Source organism: Cherax quadricarinatus, chromosome 8 (assembly GCF_038502225.1).
Source record: "Cherax quadricarinatus isolate ZL_2023a chromosome 8, ASM3850222v1, whole genome shotgun sequence".
Lineage (NCBI taxonomy): Eukaryota > Metazoa > Arthropoda > Malacostraca > Decapoda > Parastacidae > Cherax > Cherax quadricarinatus.
The window spans coordinates 20012990-20032143 of NC_091299.1; the positions used below are offsets into that span (position 1 = coordinate 20012990).

The 19154-nt window shown below is 42.3% G+C and overlaps 1 protein-coding gene across 1 annotated transcript in view; it reads left to right on the forward strand.

Annotated features, from left to right (window-relative positions):
• The window catches only part of Psi (P-element somatic inhibitor), a gene marked incomplete in the record, with an annotated part of 171897 nt that overhangs the window by 123320 nt on the left and 29423 nt on the right, over window positions 1-19154 (forward strand). The window contains 1 exon segment of the mRNA XM_070082914.1: window positions 18493-18592. Coding sequence (XP_069939015.1) covers window positions 18493-18592 — 100 coding nt within the window.

Consider the following 19154-nt stretch of genomic DNA (forward strand, 5'->3'; position numbering starts at 1 on the left):
CTTCGAAAGAGCGATGAGACGGCAGGTCACAAATTTCATGGAGCAGCACAACCAACATAACCCAAACCAGCATGGTTTTAGAGCAGGACGATCATGTCTGTCACAGCTGCTGAACCATTATGACAGAATTACGGAGGCACTGGAAGACGGCCAAAGCGCAGATGTGATTTACACAGATTTTGCAAAGGCGTTCGACAAATGCGATCATGGAGTGATAGCACACAAAATGAAGGCCATGGGCATTACGGGGAAGGTAGGCAGATGGATTTCCGGTTTTCTAACACACACAACACAAAAAGTAGTAGTGAACAGGGCAAAATCCAGCATCAGCAAGGTCAAAAGCTTTGCCCCAAGGCACTGTCCTGGTACCTCTGCTGGTCCTCATCCTCATAGCAGACATAGACAAAAACACTTGGCACACTTCTGAATCATCATTTGCAGATGACACTAAAATATGCACTGAAAAAGTACAGGAAGACAGGGTTTTCCAGTGGGCAGTGGAAAACATGACGTTCAATGGTGATAAGTTCCAGCTGCTTAGGTATGGAAAGAATGAAGAACTCAAAAGGAGCACTATATACAAAACTCAAGAGGGTCAGCAAATAGAACATAAGGAACACGTAAAAGACATAAGAACTTAAGAATGGAGGAACACTGCAGAAGGCCTACTGGCCCATGTGAGGCAGGTCTTTATCAAAATGACCACTATCTTAAGCTACCCAAGAAATAACTTCCGTACCCAATGACACTAGTCAAACCCAGCCCCTCCCACTCGTATATTTGTCCAGTCTCTTCTTAAAGCTACCCAAGGTCCTAGCCTCTATCACCCCACTGGGAAGACTGTTCCATGCATCTACAACTTTGTTGGAAAACCAGTACTTACCTATGTCCTTTCTAAATTTAAATTTATCCAACTTAAATCCATTATTTCTGGTTCTTACCTGACCTATGAATAATTATGTCAGCCGACCTTTCTTTTAAAGGCCATAACAAGACAAAGATCATGACAGCCAGGAAAATGACTGGGTGGGTATTGAGAACTTTCAAAACAAGGGAAATAATGCTGATGGTGACACTCTTCAAATCGCTAGTGCTCTTTCACTTAGAATATTGCTCAGTGCTGACGGCCCCATTCAGGGCAGGAGAAATATCAGAGCTGGAACAAATACAGAGATTGTTTACGGCTCACATTGAGCCAGTAAAGCACCTAAACTACTGGGAACGCCTGCAAGTCTTAAACATGTACTCATTGGAGCGGAGGAGAGAGAGGTACATGATAATATATACCTGGAAGGTACCTGAGGGCTTGGTCCCAAATCTGCACACTGGCATAACATACTGCAGTGAGAAAGATGGGAGGAAATGTAAAATAAACCCAGTGAGGAGCAGGAGTGCGGTGGGGACAATAAGGGAACACTGTATCAACATCCGGGGTTCCAGACTTTTCAACATCTTGCCAGAAGATATCAAACACTGCTGGAAGAAGTGTTGAAGCCTTCAAGAGGAAACTAGACAAGTATCTTCACCAGGTGCCAGATCAACCAGGCTGTGATGGATATGTGGGGCAGCAGGCCTCCAGCAGCAACAGCCTAGTTGACCAGACAGCACCAGACGAGCCTGGCCCATGGCTGGGCTCAGAGAGTAGATATACTCTCGAAATCTTCAAAGGTATATCAAAGGTAAAGGTAGATAAGACTGTTGAGTAGACTTCAGGATGTGCATGTTTATAGAGGGGCCACAGATATATCAGATGACTTTCTAGTTGTAGCTACAGTGAGGGTAAAAGGTAGATGGGATACAAGGAAAATAGAAGCAGCAACTAAGAGAGAGGTGAAGGTGTATAAACTAAAAGAGAAGGCGGACCTCTTTGCTGAACACTTTGCTACCAAAATGCAAGTTCCTGATCCAGCAAGGAACCCTCCTTGGCTAGCTGCAAGAACTGTGTCAAAACTGTCAGTGGTGACAAAAAGGCAGGAGGAGGTGCACTTCCTTCTTAAATCGCTTGACCAAGAAAAGGCTGTGGGCCCAGACAAGTTGAGCCCAAGATTGTTGAGAAGATGTACAGACCAGCTAGCAGCACCTCTAACTCGCATCTTTCAGCACTGCCTAGTACAGTGTAAATGGCCCTCTCTATGGAAAGAGGCAAATGTAGTCCCTGTTCACAAAAAGAAGAGCAGAGCAGAAATCAGCAACTACAGACCAGTGTCACTCCTGTCAATCACTGGTAAGATCCTTGAGACAATAATCTCAAGACAAATGACAGAGTTTTTTGATTACCACTCGCTACTTTGTGATCGTCAATATGGCTTCAGGAAAGGTTACTCTGCTGCTGATCTGTTGTTAAACCTCTCCACTAAGTGGCACCAGTCACTGGATGAATCCAAAGTCAGCTGTGTGGTAGCACTGGACATTGCTGGCGCTTTCGACCGGGTGTGGCACCAGGGCCTCTTAGCAAAACTTCAAGCACTGGGAATTGCAGGCTCTACGCTGTCTCCTCAGTGATTACCTTCATGGTAGATCTCTAAGTGTAGTTCTCAATGGAACGGAATCAGCAAGACATCCTATTAGGGCAAGTGTTCCACAAGGAAGCGTGCTGGGTCCATTGTTATGGAATGTCTACTTCAACGACCCTCTTCATCTCATCCCAGAATCACATGCATATGCAGACGACTGTACACTGACATTCACTTATCCAAGAGAAAAAATGCCAGCTGCTCTAAGCTACATCAATCACCAGCTGAGAGCTATATCAGCTTGGGGAAATAGATGGCAGGTAACATTTGCACCTGAGAAAACGCAAATGATGATCGTCTCTAGGCACCATGATGGTAATGCTGGTGCAGTAGTAAGGATGAATGGGAGGGTGTTGGCACCTGGAGAAGAAGTTGATATCCTTGGGGTGAAATCTGACTCCAAACTGACCATGAAGAACCATGTTGTAAATCTTGCAAACAAGGCAGCCAGGAAGCTTGCAGCACTTCGCCGTATCTCGCATCTGCTTGACAGTAGGGGTTGCAAGATCCTGTACGAGGCACAAGTACGCTCACACCTTGAGTATGCTCCACTTTCTTGGTTTGCCTGCCCCCCCTCTCATCTGCGACTGCTTGACAGAGTAGAGAACAGAGCAAGACGTCTCATCTCTCGCCTGGACCCATCTTGGATAGATCTGTCATTTCAGCAGAGCCTTCAACATAGGAGGGATGTGGGTGGCCTTACTGTTATGTACAAGGCCAATATTGTCAAAATACCACACTTGGATCCACTTCGAGGACAGCATGAAACAAGCTTTTATGCCACAAGATGGGCAGAAAGCAGCAACTTCACTCTGGCTGTACCCTTCTCCAGAAAATCACTCCATCTGAAATCATACATACCCAGGATGACTCGAGTATGGAACACATTCGTACAGCATAATGATGCTGGCCCACAGATGGCTCCAACTTCATCCTGTTCCCTACTTGTATGTCTCATAACAATAAAAATGCTTTCAAATGAGCTGATGTAGGTAACAGCTCTTAGCTTGCCAATAAAGTTAGGAATCCTTAACCTGTAAATAGCTTGTCAATAAAGCTAGGGATCCTTAACCTTGTCAACCCCTGTGTAAAAAAAAAAAAAAAAAAAAAAAAAAAAAAAAACGATACAACTATTGGAGGGTAGATTGGCTAGTGAGAGTATAGGCAATGGAGTTGAAGATGTATGGTACGGTAGGTTTAAGAATGTAGTGTTAGTGTTGAGCAGAAGTTTGTGGTTACAGGAAAGTAAGTGCGGGAGGGAAGAAGAGCGATTGGTGGAATGATGATATAAAAGAGAGTAGTAAGGGAGAAAAAGCTATCATATGAAAGGTTTTTACAGAGTTGAAGTGATGCAAAGAGGGAAGAGTGTGTGGAGAGAAAAAGAGAGGTTAAGAGAGTGGTGAAGCAGTGTAAAAAGAGAGCAAATGAGAGAGTGGGTGACATGTTATCAACAAATTTTCTTGAAAATAAAAAGTTTTTGAGTGAGATTAATAAGTTGAAGCCTAGGGAACAAATGGATTTGACAGTTAAAAATAGGAGAGGGGAGTTATTAAATGGAGAGTTAGAGGTATCTGGAAGATGGAGGGAATGTTTTGAGGAATTGTTAAATGTTGATGAAGATAGGGAAGCTGTAATTTCGTGTAAAGGACAGGGAGAAATAACATCTTGTAGGAGTGAGGAAGAGCCAGTTGTGAGTGTGGGGGAAGTTTATGAGGCAGTGAGTAGAATTAAAGCGGGTAAGGCAGCTGGGATTGATGGGATAGATAGAAATGTTAAAAGCAGGTGGGGATATAGTTTTGGATTGGTTGGGGCTATTATTTAATAAATGCATGGAAAAGGGTAAGGTAGAGAGCATGCATAGTTCCTTTAAATAAAGGCAAAGGGGATAAAAGAAAGTGGAGAAATTATAGGGGAAGAAGTATGTTGAGAAGGGATCAAAGTAGAATGACATGGAGAACGTATAAATCTGTAGGGGAAGGAAGGCGGGGTAGTGGTCGTCCTCGAAAAGGTTGGAGGGAGGGGGTAAAGGAGGTTTTGTGGGCGAGGGGCTTGGACTTCTAGCAAGCGTGCGTGAGCACGTTGGGTAGGAGTGAATGGAGACGAATGGTATTTAGGACCTGACAAGTTGTTGGAGTGTGAGCATGATAATATTTAGTGAAGGGATTCAGGAAAACTAGTTATTTTATGTAGCCAGACTTGAGTCCTGGAAATGGGAAGTACATTGCCTGCACTTTAACCCTTTCAGGGTCCAAGGCCAAAATCTGAAGTCATGCACCAGTGTCCAAGAAATTTTGAAAAAAAAAAAAAATTATTTTTTCTTACAGAATTAAAGAGCATATTTTTGTGAAGGTAATAAAACAAAAAAAATTAGAATCTGATCAGTACTTACCGAGATACAGTGCCAAGAAGTTTGTAGAAAATGATGTGGTGGCGGCAACATCGACGAATTCCACATACGCGTATTATATTATTTTGTTGTTTTAGTTGTTTTTTCTTTTCTTTTCCAATTTTTTTCTATTCCTGCTAACATTTGGGGCCTGAGAGACCAATACTGTATATAATTTATATATATAAACTCACTGTATTGAACACAATAACCGCACTAAAGTTATTATCATATTATTGTTTACCACTGTTGTTTATTACAATAAACATGCACAAATATTGTATAATAAACACGCTAAGATAACAGGGATATCTTGCTACTCCTACTTACACTTTGGTCACACTTCACAGACACGCACATGCATATATATATATACATACATCTAGGTTTTTCTCCTTTTTCTAAATAGCTCTTGTTCTTTTTTATTTCTTCTATTGTCCATGGGGAAGTGGAAAAGAATCTTTCCTCCGTAAGCCATGCGTGTCGTATGAGGCGACTAAAATGCCGGGAGCAATGGGCTAGTAACCCCTTCTCCTGTATACAATTACTAAAAAAGAGAAGAAGAAAAACTTTATAAAACTGGGTTGCTTAAATGTGCGTGGATGTAGTGCGGATGACAAGAAACAGATGATTGCTGATGTTATGAATGAAAAGAAGTTGGATGTCCTGGCCCTAAGCGAAACAAAGCTGAAGGGGGTAGGAGAGTTTCAGTGGGGGGAAATAAATGGGATTAAATCTGGAGTATCTGAGAGAGTTAGAGCAAAGGAAGGGGTAGCAGTAATGTTAAATGATCAGTTATGGAAGGAGAAAAGAGAATATGAATGTGTAAATTCAAGAATTATGTGGATTAAAGTAAAGGTTGGATGCGAGAAGTGGGTCATAATAAGCGTGTATGCACCTGGAGAAGAGAGGAATGCAGAGGAGAGAGAGAGATTTTGGGAGATGTTAAGTGAATGTATAGGAGCCTTTGAACCAAGTGAGAGAGTAATTGTGGTAGGGGACTTGAATGCTAAAGTAGGAGAAACTTTTAGAGAGGGTGTGGTAGGTAAGTTTGGGGTGCCAGGTGTAAATGATAATGGGAGCCCTTTGATTGAACTTTGTATAGAAAGGGGTTTAGTTATAGGTAATACATATTTTAAGAAAAAGAGGATAAATAAGTATACACGATATGATGTAGGGCGAAATGACAGTAGTTTGTTGGATTATGTATTGGTAGATAAAAGACTGTTGAGTAGACTTCAGGATGTACATGTTTATAGAGGGGCCACAGATATATCAGATCACTTTCTAGTTGTAGCTACACTGAGAGTAAAAGGTAGATGGGATACAAGGAGAATAGAAGCATCAGGGAAGAGAGAGGTGAAGGTTTATAAACTAAAAGAGGAGGCAGTTAGGGTAAGATATAAACAGCTATTGGAGGATAGATGGGCTAATGAGAGCATAGGCAATGGGGTCGAAGAGGTATGGGGTAGGTTTAAAAATGTAGTGTTAGAGTGTTCAGCAGAAGTTTGTGGTTACAGGAAAGTGGGTGCAGGAGGGAAGAGGACCGATTGGTGGAATGATGATGTAAAGAGAGTAGTAAGGGAGAAAAAGTTAGCATATGAGAAGTTTTTACAAAGTAGAAGTGATGCAAGGAGGGAAGAGTATATGGAGAAAAAGAGAGAAGTTAAGAGAGTGGTGAAGCAATGTAAAAAGAGAGCAAATGAGAGAGTGGGTGAGATGTTATCAACAAATTTTGTTGAAAATAAGAAAAAGTTTTGGAGTGAGATTAACAAGTTAAGAAAGCCTAGAGAACAAATGGATTTGTCAGTTAAAAATAGGAGAGGAGAGTTATTAAATGGAGAGTTAGAGGTATTGGGAAGATGGAGGGAATATTTTGAGGAATTGTTAAATGTTGATGAAGATAGGGAAGCTGTGATTTCGTGTATAGGGCAAGGAGGAATAACATCTTGTAGGAGTGAGGAAGAGCCAGTTGTGAGTGTGGGGGAAGTTCGTGAGGCAGTAGGTAAAATGAAAGGGGGTAAGGCAGCCGGGATTGATGGGATAAAGATAGAAATGTTAAAAGCAGGTGGGGATATAGTTTTGGAGTGGTTGGTGCAATTATTTAATAAATGTATGGAAGAGGGTAAGGTACCTAGGGATTGGCAGAGAGCATGCATAGTTCCTTTGTATAAAGGCAAAGGGGATAAAAGAGAGTGCAAAAATTATAGGGGGATAAGTCTGTTGAGTGTACCTGGTAAAGTGTATGGTAGAGTTATAATTGAAAGAATTAAGAGTAAGATGGAGAATAGGATAGCAGATGAACAAGGAGGCTTTAGGAAAGGTAGGGGGTGTGTGGACCAGGTGTTTACAGTGAAACATATAATTTTTTTTTTTATTATCACACCGGCCGATTCCCACCAAGGCAGGGTGGCCCGAAAAAGAAAAACTTTCACCATCATTCACTCCATCACTGTCTTGCCAGAAGGGTGCTTTACACTACAGTTTTTAAACTGCAACATTAACACCCCTCCTTCAGAGTGCAGGCACTGTACTTCCCATCTCCAGAACTCAAGTCCGGCCTGCCGGTTTCCCTGAATCCCTTCATAAATGTTACTATGCTCACACTCCAACAGCACGTCAAGTATTAAAAACCATTTGTCTCCATTCACTCCTATCAAACACGCTCACGCATGCCTGCTGGAAGTCCAAGCCCCTCGCACACAAAACCTCCTTTACCCCCTCCCTCCAACCCTTCCTAGGCCGACCCCTACCCCGCCTTCCTTCCACTACAGACTGATACACTCTTGAAGTCATTCTGTTTCGCTCCATTCTCTCTACATGTCCGAACCACCTCAACAACCCTTCCTCAGCCCTCTGGACAACAGTTTTGGTAATCCCGCACCTCCTCCTAACTTCCAAACTACTAATTCTCTGCATTATATTCACACCACACATTGCCCTCAGACATGACATCTCCACTGCCTCCAGCCTTCTCCTCGCTGCAACATTCATCACCCACGCTTCACACCCATATAAGAGCGTTGGTAAAACTATACTCTCATACATTCCCCTCTTTGCCTCCAAGGACAAAGTTCTTTGTCTCCACAGACTCCTAAGTGCACCACTCACTCTTTTTCCCTCATCAATTCTATGATTCACCTCATCTTTCATAGACCCATCCGCTGACACGTCCACTCCCAAATATCTGAATACGTTCACCTCCTCCATACTCTCTCCCTCCAATCTGATATTCAATCTTTCATCACCTAATCTTTTTGTTATCCTCATAACCTTACTCTTTCCTGTATTCACCTTTAATTTTCTTCTTTTGCACACCCTACCAAATTCATCCACCAATCTCTGCAACTTCTCTTCAGAATCTCCCAAGAGCACAGTGTCATCAGCAAAGAGCAGCTGTGACAACTCCCACTTTGTGTGTGATTCTTTATCTTTTAACTCCACGCCTCTTGCCAAGACCCTCGCATTTACTTCTCTTACAACCCCATCTATAAATATATTAAACAACCACGGTGACATCACACATCCTTGTCTAAGGCCTACTTTTACTGGGAAAAAATTTCCCTCTTTCCTACATACTCTAACTTGAGCCTCACTATCCTCGTAAAAACTCTTCACTGCTTTCAGTAACCTACCTCCTACACCATACACTTGCAACATCTGCCACATTGCCCCCCTATCCACCCTGTCATACGCCTTTTCCAAATCCATAAATGCCACAAAGACCTCTTTAGCCTTATCTAAATACTGTTCACTTATATGTTTCACTGTAAACACCTGGTCCACACACCCCCTACCTTTCCTAAAGCCTCCTTGTTCATCTGCTATCCTATTCTCCGTCTTACTCTTAATTCTTTCAATTATAACTCTACCATACACTTTACCAGGTACACTCAACAGACTTATCCCCCTATAATTTTTGCACTCTCTTTTATCCCCTTTGCCTTTATACAAAGGAACTATGCATGCTCTCTGCCAATCCCTAGGTACCTTACCCTCTTCCATACATTTATTAAATAATTGCACCAACCACTCCAAAACTATATCCCCACCTGCTTTTAACATTTCTATCTTTATCCCATCAATCCCGGCTGCCTTACCCCCTTTCATTTTACCTACTGCCTCACGAACTTCCCCCACACTCACAACTGGCTCTTCCTCACTCCTACAAGATGTTATTCCTCCTTGCCCTATACACGAAATCACAGCTTCCCTATCTTCATCAACATTTAACAATTCCTCAAAATATTCCTTCCATCTTCCCAATACCTCTAACTCTCCATTTAATAACATATAAGTGAACAGTATTTAGATAAGGCTAAAGAGGTCTTTGTGGCATTTATGGATTTGGAAAAGGCGTATGACAGGGTGGATAGGGGGGCAATGTGGCAGATGTTGCAAGTGTATGGTGTAGGAGGTAGGTTACTGAAAGCAGTGAAGAGTTTTTACGAGGATAGTGAGGCTCAAGTTAGAGTATGTAGGAAAGAGGGAAATTTTTTCCCAGTAAAAGTAGGCCTTAGACAAGGATGTGTGATGTCACCGTGGTTGTTTAATATATTTATAGATGGGGTTGTAAGAGAAGTAAATGCGAGGGTCTTGGCAAGAGGCGTGGAGTTAAAAGATAAAGAATCACACACAAAGTGGGAGTTGTCACAGCTGCTCTTTGCTGATGACACTGTGCTCTTGGGAGATTCTGAAGAGAAGTTGCAGAGATTGGTGGATGAATTTGGTAGGGTGTGCAAAAGAAGAAAATTAAAGGTGAATACAGGAAAGAGTAAGGTTATGAGGATAACAAAAAGATTAGGTGATGAAAGATTGAATATCAGATTGGAGGGAGAGAGTATGGAGGAGGTGAACGTATTCAGATATTTGGGAGTGGACGTGTCAGCGGATGGGTCTATGAAAGATGAGGTGAATCATAGAATTGATGAGGGAAAAAGAGTGAGTGGTGCACTTAGGAGTCTGTGGAGACAAAGAACTTTGTCCTTGGAGGCAAAGAGGGGAATGTATGAGAGTATAGTTTTACCAACGCTCTTATATGGGTGTGAAGCGTGGGTGATGAATGTTGCAGCGAGGAGAAGGCTGGAGGCAGTGGAGATGTCATGTCTGAGGGCAATGTGTGGTGTGAATATAATGCAGAGAATTCGTAGTTTGGAAGTTAGGAGGAGGTGCGGGATTACCAAAACTGTTGTCCAGAGGGCTGAGGAAGGGTTGTTGAGGTGGTTCGGACATGTAGAGAGAATGGAGCGAAACAGAATGACTTCAAGAGTGTATCAGTCTGTAGTGGAAGGAAGGCGGGGTAGGGGTCGGCCTAGGAAGGGTTGGAGGGAGGGGGTAAAGGAGGTTTTGTGTGCGAGGGGCTTGGACTTCCAGCAGGCATGCTTGAGCGTGTTTGATAGGAGTGAATGGAGACAAATGGTTTTTAATACTTGACGTGCTGTTGGAGTGTGAGCAAAGTAACATTTATGAAGGGATTCAGGGAAACCGGCAGGCCGGACTTGAGTCCTGGAGATGGGAAGTACAGTGCCTGCACTCTGAAGGAGGGGTGTTAATGTTGCAGTTTAAAAACTGTAGTGTAAAGCACCCTTCTGGCAAGACAGTGATGGAGTGAATGATGGTGAAAGTTTTTCTTTTTCGGGCCACCCTGCCTTGGTGGGAATCGGCCGGTGTGATAATAAAAAAAAAATAATAAAATATATGCTGGTTTCTTTTTCTGTCTCATAAACACGCTAGATAACAGGGATATCTTGCTACTCCTACTTACACTTTGGTCACACTTCACAGACACGCACATGCATATATATATATACATACATCTAGGTTTTTCTCCTTTTTCTAAATAGCTCTTGTTCTTTTTTATTTCTTCTATTGTCCATGGGGAAGTGGAAAAGAATCTTTCCTCCGTAAGCCATGCGTGTCGTATGAGGCGACTAAAATGCCGGGAGCAATGGGCTAGTATCCCCTTCTCCTGTATACAATTACTAAAAAAGAGAAGAAGAAAAACTTTATAAAACTGGGTTGCTTAAATGTGCGTGGATGTAGTGCGGATGACAAGAAACAGATGATTGCTGATGTTATGAATGAAAAGAAGTTGGATGTCCTGGCCCTAAGCGAAACAAAGCTGAAGGGGGTAGGAGAGTTTCAGTGGGGGGAAATAAATGGGATTAAATCTGGAGTATCTGAGAGAGTTAGAGCAAAGGAAGGGGTAGCAGTAATGTTAAATGATCAGTTATGGAAGGAGAAAAGAGAATATGAATGTGTAAATTCAAGAATTATGTGGATCAAAGTAAAGGTTGGATGCGAGAAGTGGGTCATAATAAGCGTGTATGCACCTGGAGAAGAGAGGAATGCAGAGGAGAGAGAGAGATTTTGGGAGATGTTAAGTGAATGTATAGGAGCCTTTGAACCAAGTGAGAGAGTAATTGTGGTAGGGGACTTGAATGCTAAAGTAGGAGAAACTTTTAGAGAGGGTGTGGTAGGTAAGTTTGGGGTGCCAGGTGTAAATGATAATGGGAGCCCTTTGATTGAACTTTGTATAGAAAGGGGTTTAGTTATAGGTAATACATATTTTAAGAAAAAGAGGATAAATAAGTATACACGATATGATGTAGGGCGAAATGACAGTAGTTTGTTGGATTATGTATTGGTAGATAAAAGACTGTTGAGTAGACTTCAGGATGTACATGTTTATAGAGGGGCCACAGATATATCAGATCACTTTCTAGTTGTAGCTACACTGAGAGTAAAAGGTAGATGGGATACAAGGAGAATAGAAGCATCAGGGAAGAGAGAGGTGAAGGTTTATAAACTAAAAGAGGAGGCAGTTAGGGTAAGATATAAACAGCTATTGGAGGATAGATGGGCTAATGAGAGCATAGGCAATGGGGTCGAAGAGGTATGGGGTAGGTTTAAAAATGTAGTGTTAGAGTGTTCAGCAGAAGTTTGTGGTTACAGGAAAGTGGGTGCAGGAGGGAAGAGGAGCGATTGGTGGAATGATGATGTAAAGAGAGTAGTAAGGGAGAAAAAGTTAGCATATGAGAAGTTTTTACAAAGTAGAAGTGATTCAAGGAGGGAAGAGTATATGGAGAAAAAGAGAGAAGTTAAGAGAGTGGTGAAGCAATGTAAAAAGAGAGCAAATGAGAGAGTGGGTGAGATGTTATCAACAAATTTTGTTGAAAATAAGAAAAAGTTTTGGAGTGAGATTAACAAGTTAAGAAAGCCTAGAGAACAAATGGATTTGTCAGTTAAAAATAGGAGAGGAGAGTTATTAAATGGAGAGTTAGAGGTATTGGGAAGATGGAGGGAATATTTTGAGGAATTGTTAAATGTTGATGAAGATAGGGAAGCTGTGATTTCGTGTATAGGGCAAGGAGGAATAACATCTTGTAGGAGTGAGGAAGAGCCAGTTGTGAGTGTGGGGGAAGTTCGTGAGGCAGTAGGTAAAATGAAAGGGGGTAAGGCAGCCGGGATTGATGGGATAAAGATAGAAATGTTAAAAGCAGGTGGGGATATAGTTTTGGAGTGGTTGGTGCAATTATTTAATAAATGTATGGAAGAGGGTAAGGTACCTAGGGATTGGCAGAGAGCATGCATAGTTCCTTTGTATAAAGGCAAAGGGGATAAAAGAGAGTGCAAAAATTATAGGGGGATAAGTCTGTTAAGTGTACCTGGTAAAGTGTATGGTAGAGTTATAATTGAAAGAATTAAGAGTAAGACGGAGAATAGGATAGCAGATGAACAAGGAGGCTTTAGGAAAGGTAGGGGGTGTGTGGACCAGGTGTTTACAGTGAAACATATAAGTGAACAGTATTTAGATAAGGCTAAAGAGGTCTTTGTGGCATTTATGGATTTGGAAAAGGCGTATGACAGGGTGGATAGGGGGGCAATGTGGCAGATGTTGCAAGTGTATGGTGTAGGAGGTAGGTTACTGAAAGCAGTGAAGAGTTTTTACGAGGATAGTGAGGCTCAAGTTAGAGTATGTAGGAAAGAGGGAAATTTTTTCCCAGTAAAAGTAGGCCTTAGACAGGGATGTGTGATGTCACCGTGGTTGTTTAATATATTTATAGATGGGGTTGTAAGAGAAGTAAATGCGAGGGTCTTGGCAAGAGGCGTGGAGTTAAAAGATAAAGAATCGCACACAAAGTGGGAGTTGTCACAGCTGCTCTTTGCTGATGACACTGTTCTCTTGGGAGATTCTGAAGAGAAGTTGCAGAGATTGGTGGATGAATTTGGTAGGGTGTGCAAAAGAAGAAAATTAAAGGTGAATACAGGAAAGAGTAAGGTTATGAGGATAACAAAAAGATTAGGTGATGAAAGATTGAATATCAGATTGGAGGGAGAGAGTATGGAGGAGGTGAACGTATTCAGATATTTGGGAGTGGACGTGTCAGCGGATGGGTCTATGAAAGATGAGGTGAATCATAGAATTGATGAGGGAAAAAGAGCGAGTGGTGCACTTAGGAGTCTGTGGAGACAAAGAACTTTGTCCTTGGAGGCAAAGAGGGGAATGTATGAGAGTATAGTTTTACCAACGCTCTTGTATGGGTGTGAAGCGTGGGTGATGAATGTTGCAGCGAGGAGAAGGCTGGAGGCAGTGGAGATGTCATGTCTGAGGGCAATGTGTGGTGTGAATATAATGCAGAGAATTCGTAGTTTGGAAGTTAGGAGGAGGTGCGGGATTACCAAAACTGTTGTCCAGAGGGCTGAGGAAGGGTTGTTGAGGTGGTTCGGACATGTAGAGAGAATGGAGCGAAACAGAATGACTTCAAGAGTGTATCAGTCTGTAGTGGAAGGAAGGCGGGGTAGGGGTCGGCCTAGGAAGGGTTGGAGGGAGGGGGTAAAGGAGGTTTTGTGTGCTAGGGGCTTGGACTTCCAGCAGGCATGCGTGAGCATGTTTGATAGGAGTGAATGGAGACAAATGGTTTTTAATACTTGACGTGCTGTTGGAGTGTGAGCAAAGTAACATTTATGAAGGGATTCAGGGAAACCGGCAGGCCGGACTTGAGTCCTGGAGATGGGAAGTACAGTGCCTGCACTCTGAAGGAGGGATGTTAATGTTGCAGTTTAAAAACTGTAGTGTAAAGCACCCTTCTGGCAAGACAGTGATGGAGTGAATGATGGTGAAAGTTTTTCTTTTTCGGGCCACCCTGCCTTGGTGGGAATCGGCCGGTGTGATAATAAAATAAAATAAAAAATAATATATGCATTCAGCATTGAAATGTCCATGAGATGGAAGAAAAGTTTCATGTACCACTTGTAACTCTTACGAACACAGTCAACAAAACCAATCTGCATGTCACACTTGTCAACCAAGCGCATGTTTTGTGTATAATCAATCACTGTCACTGGTTTTCGAATACGTTCATTAGTCACTCGATCAACTTTGCCACTGTCTTGCATTTCATTACGGTGAATGGTTGTCAACAATGTGACATCTCGTTTGTCATGCCACCGTAATGCCATGATGTCATTGGCAGTAAACACCTGCACGTCATCACCACGAACACCTGCGTTGAGCCTGGGCATATGTTTACGATTAGAACGCACTGTGCCACACACATCTGTCTTGTTCACTCGCATGAAATCACTGAGTAATGGGCATGTGTACCAGTTATCGGTATATAATGTATGGCCCTTACCAAGATAAGGTGCCATCATGTTTCTCACTACGTCACCTGATATACCCAATAACATCTTGGTATCTTTCAATGTTTTACTACCCGTGTATACAACAATATCCAACACCAGGCCACTGTCACAATCACAGAGTACAAACAATTTTATACCAAAGCGGTTCCTCTTGCTCGGTATATACTGCTTGAATGACAGTCTACCTTTGAACAAAATCAAAGACTCGTCAATTACAAGATTCTTGAATGGATAAAAGTATATCCTGAACTTTTGTTTGAGATACATGAAAACATTTCTAATCTTGTATAACCTGTCACTTCTGTCAGGCCTGGTTTTGTCAGAGAAGTGCAACATACGTAAGAGTAAGATAAACCTGTTCACTGGTATTATTTCACTGAAGGATGGGGTACAAATTAGCCGATCTGTGGACCAGTATGCTTTTATATTATGCTTATAGACGTGAGGCATAAGCATTATTGTTGCAAAAAGCAAATACATTTCTGCAACAGTCGTCTCTTTCCACCTGTGTAGTCTTGACTGTGGTGATAAGATCGTATTTGCCATGGTGTACTGAAAATACTTATTACTTTCCCTGACAATAGTTTCCATCAATGGCTGGTCAAAGAATAATTCAAAGAATTCCAGTTCATTGGCCGTTGTTCCAAGGGGACAGGTAGGTAGAATTCCACTTTGCGAGTCATCAAAGTGGTGAGGGCTGGGAACAAAATTGGGATTTTGCTGCCAATCCCAGATACGGTTTGCTGGTGGATACTGGACATCATAGGCTGGTTGTACAGGTGGTTGTGGCGGGCTGGTGGGTGACGCTCCGCTTTGTCCTTGAACTGACGAGTCAGCAGCGTGGGTTCCCGCGTGGCACAGCGAGTCACGCATGGCGGTGCCACTACCACCACCAGCCCCACTAACACCATCCACTGATGTCTGTGGCCCATCCATGCCAAGTGTAGCCACATCATCCTCACTATCACTACCTAAAACGGGTGTAGGGCCACGGGATGTACTCCGGGATGTACTACGGGATGTACTCCGTCCCCTGGGCACAGCATAGGGTACACTACCCGAGCGCATGCGGCGGCGAACATACCGACGCTTCACTGGTGAATATGTTTCCTCACTATCACTACTCGAATGATCGTCGAGCGCAATAAAATCACAATCCACGTCAGAATCATCGTCATTACTGAAGTCAGAGGCCAGGCCACGGGAAAATATTAGTTTTCTCTTACGTTTAGGAACACCCGACCGTGAGTCACGAGTGCCCACACCAGAGGTAGAAGGTCGAGGATCGTCGGGGTTTTCTGCACTATTATCGATATCCTGGTCATTATTTTCGGTCACTAACTTATCAAAGCCGTAGAATTCGTCTTCATTTCCACTTCCATCAGTGTCAGAACTATCAGACAGGAAGAGGAGAGTCCCAATTTTCCGGGGAGTGAGAGCTGACTTGCGACGAGACATGGTGAACAAGGGTGACTGAGCCGGCGTTCCCACAATGCTATGCGGGCGCCTAGATTTTTTGTTTACGGCGCACACCCACGGCGCAGACCCATTCTCTCATATGTAGTCCTATGAGCGCTTTCGCGCTAAATTTGACGGCGCTAGAATTTTGGCGTAGATCTACGGTTTGGACACTCACCGACCAGCCGTAGATCTACGGGACGGACCCTGAAAGGGTTAAAGGAGGGGTTTAGGATATTTGCAGTTTGGAGGGATATGTTGTGTATCTTTATACGTATATACGTACTTCTAAACTGTTGTATTCTAAGCACCTCTTCAAAAACAGTGATTATGTGTGTGTGAGGTGAAAGTGTTGAATGATGATGAAAGTATTTTGTTTTCGGGGATTTTCTTTCTTTTTGGGTCACCCTGCCTCGGTGGGAGACGGCCGACTTGTTAAAAAAAAAAAAAGTCTGAGTATACCTGGTAAAGTGTATGGTAATTATTATTGAAAGAATTAAGAGCAAGATGGAGAGTAGGATAGCAGATGTACAAGGAGGCTTTAGGAAAGGTAGGGGGTGTGTAGACAAAGTGTTTACAGTGAAACATATAGGTGAACAGTATTTAGATAAGGGTAAAGAGGTTTTTGTGGCACTTATGGATTTGGAAAAGGCATATGACAGGGTGGATAGGGGGGCAATGTGGCAAATGTTGCAGGTGTATGGTATAGGAGGTAGGTTGCTGGAAGCAGTGAAGAGTTTTTACGAGGATAGTGAGGCTCGGGTCGGAGTATGTAGGAAAGAGGGAAATTATTTCCCAGTAAAAGTAGGCCTTAGACGAGGATGTGTAATGTCACCGTGGTTGTTCAATATATTTATAGCTGGGGTTGTAAGAGAAGTGAATGCGAGGGTCCTGGCAAGAGGTGTGGAGTTAAAAGATAAAGAATCAAACATGAAGTGGGAGTTGTCACAGTTGCTCTTTGCTGATGACACTGCTTTTGGGAGTTTCTGAAGAGAAGTTGCAGAGGTTGGTGGATGAATTTGGCAAAGTATTTAAGAGAAGAAAATTAAAAGTGAATATAGAAAAGAGTAAGGTTATGAGGATAAAAAGATTAGGTGATGAAAGATTGGATATCAGATTGGAGGGAGAGAGTATGGAGGAGGTGAATGTATTCAGATATTTAGGAGTGGACGTGTCAGCAGGTGAATCATAGAATTGATGAGGGGTAAAGGGTGAGTGGTGCACTTAGGAGTATGTGGAGACAAAGAACTTTGTCCGTGGAAGCAAAGAGGGGAATGTATGAGAGTATAGTTGTACCAACACTCTTGTATGGGTGTGAAGCATAGGTGATGAATGTTGCAATGAGGAGAAGGCTGGAGGCAGTGGAGATGTCATGTCTGAGGGCAATGTGTGGTGTGAATATAATGCAGAGAATTCATAGATTAGAAATTAGGAGGTGTGGGATTACCAAAACTATTATCCAGAGGGCTGAGGAGGGGTTGTTGAGATGGTTCGGACATATAGATAGATTGGAACAAAACAGAATGGCTTTGAGAGTGTATAAATCTGTAGTGGAGGGAAGGCAAGGTAGGGGTCGGCCTAGGAAGGGTTTGAGGGAGGCGGTCAAGGTTTTGTGTGCGAGGGGCTTGGACTTCCAGGAAGTATGCGTGAGCATATTTGATAGTAGTGAATGGAGACAAATGTTTTTTAATTCTTGATGTGTTGTTGGAGTGTGAGCAAAGTAACGTTTATGAAGGGATTCAGGGAAACCTGCAGGCCGGACTTGAGTCCTGGAGATGGGAAATACAGTGTTTACACTCTGAAGGAGGGGTATTAATGTTGCAGTTTTGTAACTGTAGTGTAAAGCACCCCTCTGGCAAGACAGTGATGGAGTGAATGATGAAACTTTCTTTTTTGGGCCACCCTGCCTTGGTGGGAATCGGCAAATGTGTTAATAAAAAAAAAAAAATCTTTATCAGCCTAAAACTGAGTGCTGGTATTGGCAAAATTTTTGATATCCCATCTCTTCTTTGCATCACAGTTTTATTCGGTGCCAATTTTAGGAATGTACTCAATATGTGAGGGTTTGTTGTACATGCATAAAATGTAGGAGGTTGTGTCTAGGACATATAGAGAAATCTGCCACCTGGCTTTGGCTTGCAATATTGAGAGATTGTAACTTTGATTATTTTTAAAATAAAGCACCTTAGTGGGTTTAGTGCTTCATTTTCATTATAATAATGATGAAAATATATCGGTGCAACGCCTAACAAAAACTCGCCCACACACCTGTTCTAATTTTATTACTCACGAAAGCTACACTGCCTTACCTAGCAAGGTGTGAGGGAATATTAGAATATACAATGTGTTCAGATGGTTTGCAGATGTCTATGGTAGTGCAAAGAATTTTCCTGCTATTTCTGTAGGACAACATTTCATGTTTACTCTTAATTTGCACAAGGTCACGAGATTTTTTCCTGCTGCTACTGTGATCTTGCTCATTGACAGGGTGGTGGTGGTCCCGGCCAAAATGGTACCAGTAATCTTGCACCACAAGGATGGGGTAATGCATACCAACAGTGGAATCAAGGACATCCCAACGATCCTAGTGAGTATAAATATATTTTATTTTCAAGTCAGTTTCATCTTGTATATAATCTTTATTGAATTCAAAGATTTGACTGTATTAACTAGTCATTGTAGATATTTTTCAATATTTTGAAATGTAAGTAAGTGTGGATGGGAGGAGATTTATATGAATCTTAGATGGATGAATGTCAGCATGGTGGGGATACACTAGCACACTAAACCCTCTGTGTAATGGACTTCTGAAATAATGGGCAAAATACACTAGAATGTACACTACTTTCAACTTAATTTCAGTGTTCACTGCAATATATCTGTAAATTGTCTATACATTACAGATACTATAATAAGTATACTGTTGAGTACAGTGGAAACTCGACTTGCCAGTGCATCCACATGCGAGTTTTTCCAAATACGAGCAGTTGATGGGTCGATTTTTGGTTCCATATGTGAGCAAAATTTCCATAAGCGAGCAGACCTCAAGGCAGGTTCCTTGACGCTGGTGAGGGGCTCTTGCTCTTGATCTAGGGATTTGTATCTCATAAGTTTGTTGGACTCTCTTATTGAAACTTTGGCAATGTATG